The 12,496-nt window shown below is 51.9% G+C and overlaps 1 protein-coding gene across 1 annotated transcript; it reads left to right on the top strand.

Annotated features, from left to right (window-relative positions):
• Positions 1 to 574: 574 nt before the first annotated feature.
• Positions 575 to 9,915, top strand: LOC134432256 (serine/threonine-protein kinase PAK 1-like). The gene is made up of 12 exons (XM_063180778.1): positions 575 to 585; positions 2,938 to 3,125; positions 4,596 to 4,666; positions 5,739 to 5,775; positions 6,461 to 6,524; positions 7,153 to 7,201; positions 7,511 to 7,623; positions 7,882 to 7,999; positions 8,767 to 8,866; positions 9,138 to 9,334; positions 9,432 to 9,587; positions 9,814 to 9,915. Exons 1-12 carry the CDS (start codon positions 575 to 577, stop codon positions 9,913 to 9,915), a joined length of 1,206 nt encoding a protein of 401 aa, XP_063036848.1.
• Positions 9,916 to 12,496: the final 2,581 nt, after the last annotated feature.

Below are 12,496 nucleotides of genomic sequence, written 5' to 3'. Positions count from 1 at the left end.
GGATTAGGTTAGGTTAGGTTAGGTTAGGTTAGCTTAGCTTAGCTTAGGTTAGGTTAGGTTAGATATGTTGTTAGGTTCAATTGAAAGCTCTGTTGTTTTTCTTTCTGCAAAAGGTGAAAATTTAAAAAAATTAGGAAATACAGGGATCAACATTTAAGGACTATGGAACATAGACATCTTGGATAGTAGAGGATTGTTTATCTTAGGATAGAGTGTTGTTAATTTAGGGAAGCTTTGAAGTAGAAATGAAAGAATTGTCATAATAAGAATTAAGCAGTGAGAGGAAAAGCTGGGCTGCAGCAGAACTGGAGCCTGCAGGCACTCCAAGCTGTCAGCCTGAGCAGGCCACCTGCAGGACAGAATGATGAAGATGAAGAAGCAGCGAGGGGATACTTTGTTTCAGCCCGAGTGTCAATAAAAGTCGAAAATACCAGAGTGTTGTAAGGCTGCCTTCCTTGCCGGGCTGTAGCTAAGTGGACAGTCCATTTCAGAGGCCCAAAGAACAAAGTGAGGTAAGCAGCTTTGCTTACCTGAAGTGTGGCATGCCTGTGGGAAGCTGAGAGACCTACAGGTAATGAACACCAGGTAATGAGCTGCCATTCAGGACAACACTAGGAGGCAGATGTGCAGTCCTTTCTGGGCCTCTTGTCTTGATCAGATGTCAGGCTGATCAGCAGCAATCACCATTTTGTTGCCACCCTCCTCTCACTATGTCACTATGTGGGATGGAATGGCATTCTCACAGCGGCATCTGGCATTTCCTCCCTGCTTCTCTTTTCCCCAGGGACCCTCTGGGCCAGCCTCATCCCCCACAGGGGTGTGCAACCACCAGGGCCACCTGCAGAGCCCCATTCCCACTCTGCTGCCTCCTTGGCCTTTTCCCACATCTGGGCCAGCCTGCTGTTGCCAGGTGTTGGAAACATGCACACAGCATAGCACACCTGTCATTGAGCAATTTGATGCAGGAGCCCCTGCTGAGCACGGCTCTCCACCCCGGCCCTTTTCCCACCGAGCTGTGGCTCCATTTCGCCTCCATCTGCTGGCATACCCACTGTGAGGGACTGCTCAGGGACTGGATGCTCCTTGAATGTTGCCCACAGGCCTGATTTCCACGCCTCCCCATTCCTCCTACCCCTAAGGCTGCCTCAGCCGTCTGAACACAATTTTTCTTACTCTAATGGCTTCCTGTGCCTTACTTGATACTGTAAGCAGAAGTACACCGTTTTGATTGTCTTTCTTCTAGAATTAATAAAAATAAGTTGGAAATACTCCTAGATTTTGCCATTTAAAACTTGAGGCAAGTGCAAAAAGTAGAGAAGCTTTCTGTGCAGCTTTTCAGGTAATTTGAGGTCTCCTTCCTCTTCACTCACTTTCAGCATATCTGTTGATTTTCCTTTGCTCTCATCTTTGAAGCTTCATCCCTTGTCTATCCATCTGCAAAAATAGCCTGTAAACCCAAGGCAAATTTACTATCCTTTGCTCTGGAAAAGCTGAGGCTCGTGTGATCTTCTCCTGTCATCTAGACTTTGATTCCCATCTTGGCTCTGGCTAAGAGCAGAACAAATGTAATTTATTGCCCGCTAGTATGATCTGCTAGCAAAGGTCACATTTAGAGCTGAGCATGATGCTTCTCTCCCTCCGTTGAATACACATCTTTGTGTCAAGGCCTGGTGACTTCCAGGAGCACCTGGAAGCTACTGCCAAGGACAAAAGTCTCACTCTTGCTGGTTTTGACACTCATGGGTTGGTAGGATTTTGATCTACGTCGACAGTGATCTACAGGAACTGGATCCTTGACACCAAGTGCCTTCAAGCAACATTTCTAAGCAGAGTGGGCAATGAAGTCCAGATACTAATGAGTTGTGGTTTGTTTTAACTCTGTCTAACATATGGTACACTATCCCAAAACATGTTATTTTTGAGTGCTTCAGGCATTTAAAACTTAGGTTTATTCTTGTCAACACTTTTCTTTCCTCTCTTCAGAAATCTGCATGTCCAGCTACTAATTTCTTTCTCAGCTTGTTGAAAAGGTACCAGTCAGACAAGACTTGTTTCTTGACCCAGAGATGGGGCAAGCGTCACCGTTAGGCCGGACGTGGCATACACACGTGATCAGGGTCCAAGAAGAAAAAGGTTTGTTTGTTTTATTCTGCATGTTCTCCAGCTTATACACTCTTAACAAAGCGTGATCTCAAGTCACTAACTACATCACAATAACTTCTTCTATCCATTGGTGCAAAGCAATTAACGTCAATATAACTGGCAAAAGTTTTACAGAAATTTATAAGGCACGTATGCACATCTACTTCGGCACCTAGTCTAGCATACGCAAACTTTCCTGTATCTCTTCTAATGGGTTTCCATGCTGACGGCCTTGTCTTCTTCCTTGCTATGGATACACTCAAAAACCATCAACTGCTATTTCTTCCGTGAACTCGGCTTTGCTTGCAGGCCAGCTGTCAAGCCCCTCCATAGGTCAGCATGCACCCGCGTGCTCAAGGAGCAACTGCAGCCTGCAATAGTCCTGGAAATTTATTATCTTTGCTTCGTTTGCCATCTAAATGTCACTGAAGAAGTTAGGCTTTTCCAAACCAGCTAGGATGCCACCTAGAAGAAGCAGACTTGCTTTCAGTCAAAGCTTTTGGGACCAAGAGTCATGTTTGCTTGCATTGCTTGGATGCCGCTTGGATTGGCGCATTCTCTGAGTTCGCCTGGCATGCCTTGAGCCCTGCCTTTGTGAGTGAGGAGAATTTCCCAGGCTTTTCTTTTGCATCAGCTGTACAGAAGGTTGTCTTGCTGGGCACAAGAAAGCCACAGAGCAGCTGCCATTGTGAGGTCAAGCCAGAGGTGCCACGTCACAGTGCTGTCAGCACAGCGTTGTCCCGGTGCGCGCCAGGCCTGGTCGTCCAGAGCAGCTCTTCCGCTGGCTCCCTGCAGGAGGATCCTTGTGCTCAAGGAGCTCTCAGCAGACAGCCTGCACCCCGAGAGGAGTCTTGGCTTTCCCTTGGGTGGCACTCAGCGTGCAAACGCGCACAGCGCTGCCAAAATGATCGGGCAAGTCTGTGCCGCCGTTTGCACCGTCTTTTCTGTTGTCTATTCTGGCTACTACCTGACCCAGCTGACTCGTAAGTAAAGGTTTCTCCTGGGGCTGGCATCACCCGACTTTTGCTTGGCTCTGCTCTTTATGCCGCACCAGTGGCCCAGTTTCTTTGGGAACAAAATGGCCATGAAGGTGCCACCGCTTTGGTCAATGTCCTGCCAGCAGCATCAGCTACAAAGGGGGCATCTGTACTGGGTGGCGCGTGCAGAGTATTTGCCATGCAACCTGCAGCGGTTGCCCGCCCTCCCCGGGAGAGTGCGCGGCAGCGGAGTCTGTCATTTATTTCCTCAGCTTGCTGCTTCAAGCAAGACAAGCTGCAAATTGCAGACCCTGAGGGCAGATCCTCAGAAGTACTTCTACCAACTCAGTGCTTCTCTCCAGGAGTGAAGGAAAGCACCTTTTGCTCCATATTCTGCCCCTCAGAGGCCTTGGCTGCATGACTTGAGCCTTTGATGCTGTGCCAAGACTGCGATTGCCTTGGCGATGCAGCACAAACTCCAGTGCAGGGAGGGTTTGCTGCTGAGCCCAGCAGCTGTTCCTGGGCTGCTTCAGCAGGGAGCTGCCACAGGGAAGGGACCCTTTGTGGAAGCTTTGCTGGGCTATCATCTTCAGCCAAGGGATGGGAATTAGGGCATGCAATTTGAAAGAATGTATATGGAAAATGCAGGAAAGGCAAGAGGGAAATGTAGCTTGAGCTGTTAGGCACAAGAGAAGCTCAAAGTTTTGAAGAGCAGAGGGCATTTCCAGCACCGTCTTCCTATTTCTCTCTTGGCAAAAGAGGCCCAAATGTAGACAGAGGCTCCCCTCGCGTCCATCTTGTTCTCTTGCTTGCTGTGGGAAAGAGCTGTTGCTCCTTTCCTGTTGGGAAAGGGAAATGCTCTGTGTTGGGACTGCCTTGTGTTGTGGGAGTGGCCAGCACAGGCACTTTTCTAAGGGCCTCTGGTTCCTTTTGCTTTGCTGACTGCAGGTCACCTGACACGCGGATGGAGACAAGCCTGTCCTTTGGTGAGTGGCAAAGGAAGCTGTGACGTTGCTGGCGTGTGAGAATTGTGCAGCAATTCTGCCAGCTTGGCCTGTTGCAGCCGAGTGTGGAGTGCCGGCGTGGGAGGCTGAAGGAAAAGCCAGCTGCCCGGTGGCATCAGCAGTAGCAAAGGGAGCACTGGCTGTTTGCTGATTTTCCAGGGAAAAGCCTTTCAAGAGATGAAAGGCAAATGGGACAGCTCCAAGGCATCTTGCTGCTTCTAGGCAGCAGGGAAGTTCAAATGCACAGCAAGATGGAGTAGCAGCTCGTTCAGCCAGCTTCCTCGGGTTTGCGTGACTCAGAGGCCCACTTGTATCAAAGTCTATGATTTGCCCTTCTTCTGGGTCCTTTCCCAGCTCAATAGAAAGCAGCTCCTAGGGCACTGGCTTTTGCCCATCTCTCTCACTTCTGTCTGCCTGCAGGGCACAACAGCAGGGTCAGCAGCTCCTCTGGCTGCCTCTGTCATTGAGGAAGAGGATGAAGAGGAGCAAAGGAAGATGAAGCCTTCAGCCGCTGTCCCTTCACAGCCGGAACTTGCAGAGCCAGTAAGTGACAGCTGAGCTTGGCACTGCCTTTGGTGCAGGGCCAGGCTACCCATTTTGGAGCAGCTCTTGTTGCTCGTGGCTGAAGATGCTGGCGGCCGTGTGCCTGCTGTGACGTAGTGCGGCTTCAGGCAAGCCGGGGAGCCCTGGCCAATGGGTTCTGAAGTTTGACATTTAAGCTGGGATGCTGAGAGGGCGCCAGAGTGTCTCTTGGGATCAGACAGGAGGCAGCATTCAGTGACTCTCAGTGCAGGAGTCAGCCCCTTGTGCCCGTTGTCAGTGCAGGCTGCCAGTGGTCAGCGGACAGCGCGGCCCAAATTCGCAGTTGACAGCCTTGCAGGGTGCCTGGGAGACACTGGCCCCTGGAAGGGACCTGCTCTCTCCGTGGACTAATTAGCTTCAGGCTGTGCTTCACTTCCAGCCGGTCAGAGCAGAGTTTGGAGAGGAGAATCCTCGGCAGCCCTGCAGTGTAAAAGGGCGGGTGGGTCTGGGCAGGGCTGGAAAGCGGCTCCCAAGGGCCGCTCCCTAAAGGCTGCCATAGAGAAGGGAAATCCGTGAAACAGATCAGAGAAGGGACACGCTGCGGGCTTCTGAGCAGACTGTTGCGTGCCAACTCCGGTCTGATTTCATTCCGGCCCAGGAAAAGACAGGAGGAGGAAAGCAGCAAGGCTCTGGGGTCCTGCTCTGATCTCTTTGTGGATCTTGGCAGCCCCATCGATACCTTGTTGCCAGTGTCTTGCAGAAAAGCTGAACAGGTGGAGCGTGGAGGTGGTCGGGAGGGGCTGGATCCAAGTAGCCTTTGGGCTTCTCCCGAAGGTGCCTTTGAGAAGGGGACATGGGAACTGCCTCAGCTGGAGAGGCCTGGCCGTGGCTGGCAGCACCTTCCCAAGGCCTTGCTTTTGCTGTGCGCTTCGGGGGGGCATGTGTGCCAGCCACCCTTCTGACGGGCAATCCTTCCTTGTCCCAGCGCAAGACAGGCTCTGCCATTCAACCTGGTGCCGTCGGACCAGCATGGCCTGCAGCAGCCAGCTCAAGCCCCGCTGCCGGCACTTCCTGCAGCAGCGCAGCCCAGCAGCCCGAGATGAGGGAGGAGCAGGGCCTGAAGACACTGAGTACGTCCGTCCGGTGCATTTCTTGTCTGCCAGAGCAGGCTGTTGCGCGCGTGTCTGGGTGTAGGCTGCGCCAGATGCTGCCCTTCAGTCTCAGAGGCACTTAGGCCTCTCTGCAGAAGGTGTTGTTGTGCTCTGAGGCAGCGCGGCAGCGCTCAGGGAGTCCCTGCTGCCTGTGAGGGCGGCTGGGCCTGGCTTGGCCCTGCCTGGGCTGCCTTCTGGGCCAAAGACAAAAGCAGAGATTGTTTCTGCTTGAGCAGAAGGCTGGCACCTAGCAAGTGACTATTGCCCAGGGAGCTGTCTGGCCCCAGCTGTTTTCTGGCTCTGGTTCTTACTCCTCCTCCGGCCCCGACACTTTGTGCCCCTGGCAGTGGACCTGCCAGTGATGGTGGGTGTGACCGCGGAGGCTGCAAAGGCCCTTGGTTACCTCTTAGGGCCCCCTTCTTAAGGGCTCATCATTTTGGCTTATCGCGTGGGATGCTGCTCTTGAAAGAAATCAAGGCCTTCTTGGAAAGGCCACCTGATGAAAGGTGGAGAAGATGGCCCTCCCACTTGCTGGTCTCAGCAGCTGGAAGCCGAGGGACCGCAAAGGGCCCAGAGCTGCAGGCAGTGGGGCTGCCTTTGGGACGCTCTGGGCAGCGGCGTCTCTGTGTGCGAGTGAGCGCCCTGCACTGCTTTTGTCTTTCAGGGAGCATCGTGAGTCCGGGCCGGCCTACAGGCAAATACACGGCATTTGAGGAACTCGGGCGAGGGTAAGCGTGACGTCAGCTCATTTTACAAAAGTGTGGGCCAGGTCTTTGGCTGGTGCAATATCAAGCGTGAAGTCAGGCAAGCTCCAAACATGGTCAGGCTCTGGCTTGACCTCGTGTCGCCTGCCTGGCCTGCTCGGTCAGAGCAATGCAAAGGCCTCATTAAAGACAAGTTGATGCTGGCAGTGTCTTGCTTGCAGCAGTGAGGAGCAGGAGCTGGGAAAACCCCTGGCCCTGCAGCTTTGTGGCCTGAAAGAGCCCCTTGCCATGCAAGAAAGATCAGATTGTCCAGGACAGTCTTGTGACTCAAATTGTTCTCCCTTTTTTGACACACACATGCATGCACACCCGCACAAGGAGAGAGTTCCCCTTAGGTTCTGAAATGACCTGGCAGGGTGTGCGCCTTGGAGATTTCCAGCGGCCCTTGGTCTTCATGCTGCACCTTAGTGCTGTTCCCTTGGACAGCCTGCCCCGCATGGCAGAGGGCTGACGTGCTGTTGGCCGAAGAGATGCTGCAGCCAGACATTTTTTCTAAGGAAGGCGTCCAGGCAGCCGGGGGAGATCTGCTGCCTGGGCTTGCTTTCACTGCCAAAGGGATACAGGTCTCTTTCTGCTGCTTTTGTCTTTCTAGAGGGTTTGGAGCTGTTTATAAAGCCCTTGACACCAGCAGCGGACAACAGGTAAAGTGCCAACAGCCCCATGCCATTTTGCAGCTCTGGAGCGCTTTGCCCGCTGCTGTGAGCTGTGCTTGGAGGTTTGGGTGGCAGCTCCATGTCTTCAGCAGAGGCTGTTCCTCTGAAATACAATCTAGGCTCAGGGGGCAGAATGCATTTGGGATGGCTTTTGGTGCTTCTGCTAAGCTCTGCTGTCTAGTGACAAGGCACTTTGGCCCAGCGTGCTGCCTCATTGCAGCAGCACTCGCTCCGTGCTCCTTGTGATCTCGAGCAGGGTGCGTCTTCTCAAGGTACCGGTGGCCAATGTCATTGCAGGTGGCAATCAAGATCATGTCACTCAAGGAGGAGATGTCCGAGGAGCTGGCTGCCAATGAAATCCTGGCCATGAGGGACAACAGGAGTCCCAATATCGTTACCTACTTAGACAGGTTGGCATATTCTGGTGTCAATGTAGCTTTAGCTGGTGCAAGCGCAAAGAGACGATGCCCTTTGGTCGCTGGCAGAGAACAGAGCTGGGGAGGATTTCTCTGCTGGTCTCCAGAGCGTGGGAGGAGGTGGAGCTGGTGTTCAATAGTCTCTTGTGGCACACGTAGCTTGGAGAGCAGCTGCAAAAACCTGTCTCAGGCCCTGGGGTGACGGAGGCTGTGCCCATTCTGTTTCTCCATGCCGTGGTTTTCTTCTTTCAGCTACCTGGTGGATGCGGAGCTCTGGCTGGCCATGGAGTTCATGGACGGCGGCACCTTGTTTGATGTGCTGAGGGCAGTGTACCTGGAGGAAGGACAGATAGGCGCTGTCTGTCGGGAGGTGAGGGATGCCGCTTGTGCTTGCCCAAGACTGCCCGGATGCTGCTTGTCAGCTGGAGCTTAAGGAGAGCCGAGATTTCTTGCTCTCACCTTTCTTTTGCTGCTGCTGCTGCTGCTTCTGTCACACCACACAGGAGAAGAAAGAGCATGGGAAGTGTACTGCCTGCCGGTGCCCTCGCACTCCTCAGGCTCTGTTCTTGCACTCTTCCATCCTGTCTGTCCTCTGGCCTTGGTGCTCGCTCACTGGCTCAATTTCTCTTTCTTCCTCTTCCCAGCTTTCCTGGGAATGTTTGCCTGGAACCTGTCTGTCTGTCCTACATTGCTTGCCACTGGAAGGCAGCATGCGGCTGGCAGAATTTCAAGCTAAGGGCAAAGAGCTGTCCTCAGCTTCAAAGGATAGCATTGCAGCCTGGATGGCGATGCATTCTGGAACAGCTCGAAGGTGCTGCTGTCACCAGCAGCTTCCTCTTCTGCTGCCACTAGGCTTCCCCAAAATTCTTGGCCCTGCCGCCTCCCAGCCAAAGGTGGCGCGCTTCCTACCCAAGGCCGGTGGAACTTTTGGGAGCCCGGATGCCTTTGCTTGGAAATCTAGAAAAAACTTCCAAGAGTGTTGAAGCAGCAAGCTCTTCATGGTGACAGCAGCGTGATGTTTCGCCCTCGCTCACAATTCCCTGAGAAAGCCGCCAATCCCGTTGAGCTCTTTCCTTGCGGGTGGGATGAAATCAGATCCTGCACGTTAACTTTCCCTCCCTCCTTTTTCTCTCTCAGTGCCTGCAAGGACTGCATTTCCTTCATTCCCGCCAAGTCATCCACAGAGACATCAAAAGTTGCAACGTCCTGGTGGGCACGGACGGATCCGTCAAGTTGGGTGGGTATCCCTGCTGGGCGGCAGCATGTCCAGCATATGCCGTGCGCTTGCATTTTGGTGACGGCCACTGGGGCAGAAGCGCGGCTTGGCCAGTGCGTGAATCGTCAGGGTGTTTTTGAAGCGGCCGATGCCTTATTTGCCTGGCTCCAGGCACGTGGAAGGAGAGCTCAGCTGCTTTTTCAGTTAGATTCAGCATGGCCTGGTCAGGGCAATGGTTTTGGCCACTTTGCCAGTGGTAGCTGGCTTTGTCAGGCTTTGTTTTTGTCCTCAGGTGACTTTGGCCTCTGTGCTCAGCTCAGCCCTGAGCACAGCAAGTGCAGCTCCAGCGTCGGCACTCCCAGCTGGATGGCACCGGAGGTGGTGAGAGGAGAAGCCTACGGCCCCAAAGTGGACATCTGGTCCCTGGGGATCATGGGGCTGGAAATGGTGGAAGGGGAAGCTCCTTACCAGCGGGAAGCCCGTCTCCGGGTAAGGTGCAGCTTAGCAAGAGGGCTCTATGTGGAGAGAGCTGTGTGTGGCTAGCAAAGGAGCAGGTGGAATGTCCTCTTGCATCCATGTGCTGTAGGTTTTTGAACTGCTAGAAAGGAACGGGCCCCCAAAACTGCAGAACCCCAGGCACCACTCGGCTCTCCTGCGCGACTTCCTCCGCTGCTGCTTGCAGGCAGATGAGGACAGGCGCTGGTCTGCCCAGGAGCTCCTACAGGTAAGAAAAAGCAAAGGGGCAAAAAGCCCTGGCAGCTGAGGACACCTGCATGAAGGGATGAGGAGGAGGAGGAGTGTGGGCCACGTGGCACAGAAAGCTGCCAGGACAGGAAGGCGCAGGGGGACATGCTGCCCTCAGTGCTCTTTGTGTGTCTTGCTGGTAGCCAGGGAATCCTGCTTGAGCCTGCAAGGATGTGATCCTGGAAAGTAAGTGTTCCTTTCTTTGTTCTTTTTCCTCTGGGCAGCATCCCTTCGTGACCTCAGGCGATCCTGCCTCCAGCCTGGCTGCTCTGATCATCTCAGCCAAGCGAGTGCAGGAAGACTGGAGAGGAGACACCTGCGCCTGAGGAGGCCCTGATGCCCCGCCAGCCAAGAGGAGGGAAAAGGGGATGTGTCATCTTTAGGCAGAGCTTCAGCCATCCCCCGAGTTTGAAGAGGAGCTGTGCCGTAGCTGGGAAACATGATAGTGTAGATATTTGCTCAGTTTAGCTGTTAGGTTAGCTGTTAGGTTAGGTTGAGTTAGGTTAGCATAGGTTGGATTAGATTAGGTTAGGTTAGGTTAGCTTAGCTTAGCTTAGGTTAGGTTAGGTTAGATATGTTGTTAGGTTCAATTGAAAGCTCTGTTGTTTTTCTTTCTGCAAAAGGTGAAAATTTAAAAAAATTAGGAAATACAGGGATCAACATTTAAGGACTATGGAACATAGACATCTTGGATAGTAGAGGATTCTTTAGCTTAGGATAGAGTGTTGTTAATTTAGGGAAGCTTTGAAGTAGAAATGAAAGAATTGTCATAATAAGAATTAAGCAGTGAGAGGAAAAGCTGGGCTGCAGCAGAACTGGAGCCTGCAGGCACTCCAAGCTGTCAGCCTGAGCAGGCCACCTGCAGGACAGAATGATGAAGATGAAGAAGCAGTGAGGGGATACTTTGTTTCAGCCCGAGTGTCAATAAAAGTCGAAAATACCAGAGTGTTGTAAGGCTGCCTTCCTTGCCGGGCTGTAGCTAAGTGGACAGTCCATTTCAGAGGCCCAAAGAACAAAGTGAGGTAAGCAGCTTTGCTTACCTGAAGTGTGGCATGCCTGTGGGAAGCTGAGAGACCTACAGGTAATGAACACCAGGTAATGAGCTGCCATTCAGGACAACACTAGGAGGCAGATGTGCAGTCCTTTCTGGGCCTCTTGTCTTGATCAGATGTCAGGCTGATCAGCAGCAATCACCATTTTGTTGCCACCCTCCTCTCACTATGTCACCTGTGGGATGGAATGGCATTCTCACAGCGGCATCTGGCATTTCCTCCCTGCTTCTCTTTTCCCCAGGGACCCTCTGGGCCAGCCTCATCCCCCACAGGGGTGTGCAACCACCAGGGCCACCTGCAGAGCCCCATTCCCACTCTGCTGCCTCCTTGGCCTTTTCCCACATCTGGGCCAGCCTGCTGTTGCCAGGTGTTGGAAACATGCACACAGCATAGCACACCTGTCATTGAGCAATTTGATGCAGGAGCCCCTGCTGAGCACGGCTCTCCACCCCGGCCCTTTTCCCACCGAGCTGTGGCTCCATTTCGCCTCCATCTGCTGGCATAGCCACTGTGAGGGACTGCTCAGGGACTGGATGCTCCTTGAATGTTGCCCACAGGCCTGATTTCCACGCCTCCCCATTCCTCCTACCCTAAGGCTGCCTCAGCCGTCTGAACACAATTTTTCTTACTCTAATGGCTTCCTGTGCCTTACTTGATACTGTAAGCAGAAGTACACCGTTTTGATTGTCTTTCTTCTAGAATTAATAAAAATAAGTTGGAAATACTCCTAGATTTTGCCATTTAAAACTTGAGGCAAGTGCAAAAAGTAGAGAAGCTTTCTGTGCAGCTTTTCAGGTAATTTGAGGTCTCCTTCCTCTTCACTCACTTTCAGCATATCTGTTGATTTTCCTTTGCTCTCATCTTTGAAGCTTCATCCCTTGTCTATCGATCTGCAAAAATAGCCTGTAAACCCAAGGCAAATTTACTATCCTTTGTATTTTTCCTCCTCTGGAAAAGCTGAGGCTCGTGTGATCTTCTCCTGTCATCTAGACTTTGATTCCCATCTTGGCTCTGGCTAAGAGCAGAACAAATGTAATTTATTGCCCGCTAGTATGATCTGCTAGCAAAGGTCACATTTAGAGCTGAGCATGATGCTTCTCTCCCTCCGTTGAATACACATCTTTGTGTCAAGGCCTGGTGACTTCCAGGAGCACCTGGAAGCTACTGCCAAGGACAAAAGTCTCACTCTTGCTGGTTTTGACACTCATGGGTTGGTAGGATTTTGATCTACGTCGACAGTGATCTACAGGAACTGGATCCTTGACACCAAGTGCCTTCAAGCAACATTTCTAAGCAGAGTGGGCAATGAAGTCCAGATACTAGTGAGTTGTGGTTTGTTTTAACTCTGTCTAACATATGGTACACTATCCCAAAACATGTTATTTTTGAGTGCTTCAGGCATTTAAAACTTAGGTTTATTCTTGTCAACACTTTTCTTTCCTCTCTTCAGAAATCTGCATGTCCAGCTACTAATTTCTTTCTCAGCTTGTTGAAAAGGTACCAGTCAGACAAGACTTGTTTCTTGACCCAGAGATGGGGCAAGCGTCACCGTTAGGCCGGACGTGGCATACACACGTGATCAGGGTCCAAGAAGAAAAAGGTTTGTTTGTTTTATTCTGCATGTTCTCCAGCTTATACACTCTTAACAAAGCGTGATCTCAAGTCACTAACTACATCACAATAACTTCTTCTATCCATTGGTGCAAAGCAATTAACGTCAATATAACTGGCAAAAGTTTTACAGAAATTTATAAGGCACGTATGCACATCTACTTCGGCACCTAGTCTAGCATACGCAAACTTTCCTGTATCTCTTCTAATGGGTTTCCATGCTGACGGCCTTGTCTTCTTCCTT

Source organism: Melospiza melodia, chromosome Z, assembly GCF_035770615.1.
Source record: "Melospiza melodia melodia isolate bMelMel2 chromosome Z, bMelMel2.pri, whole genome shotgun sequence".
NCBI classification, from domain to species: Eukaryota; Metazoa; Chordata; class Aves; order Passeriformes; family Passerellidae; genus Melospiza; species Melospiza melodia.
Note: the sequence above shows the minus strand (reverse complement) of the source record. Positions and strands in the feature narration are given on the sequence as shown.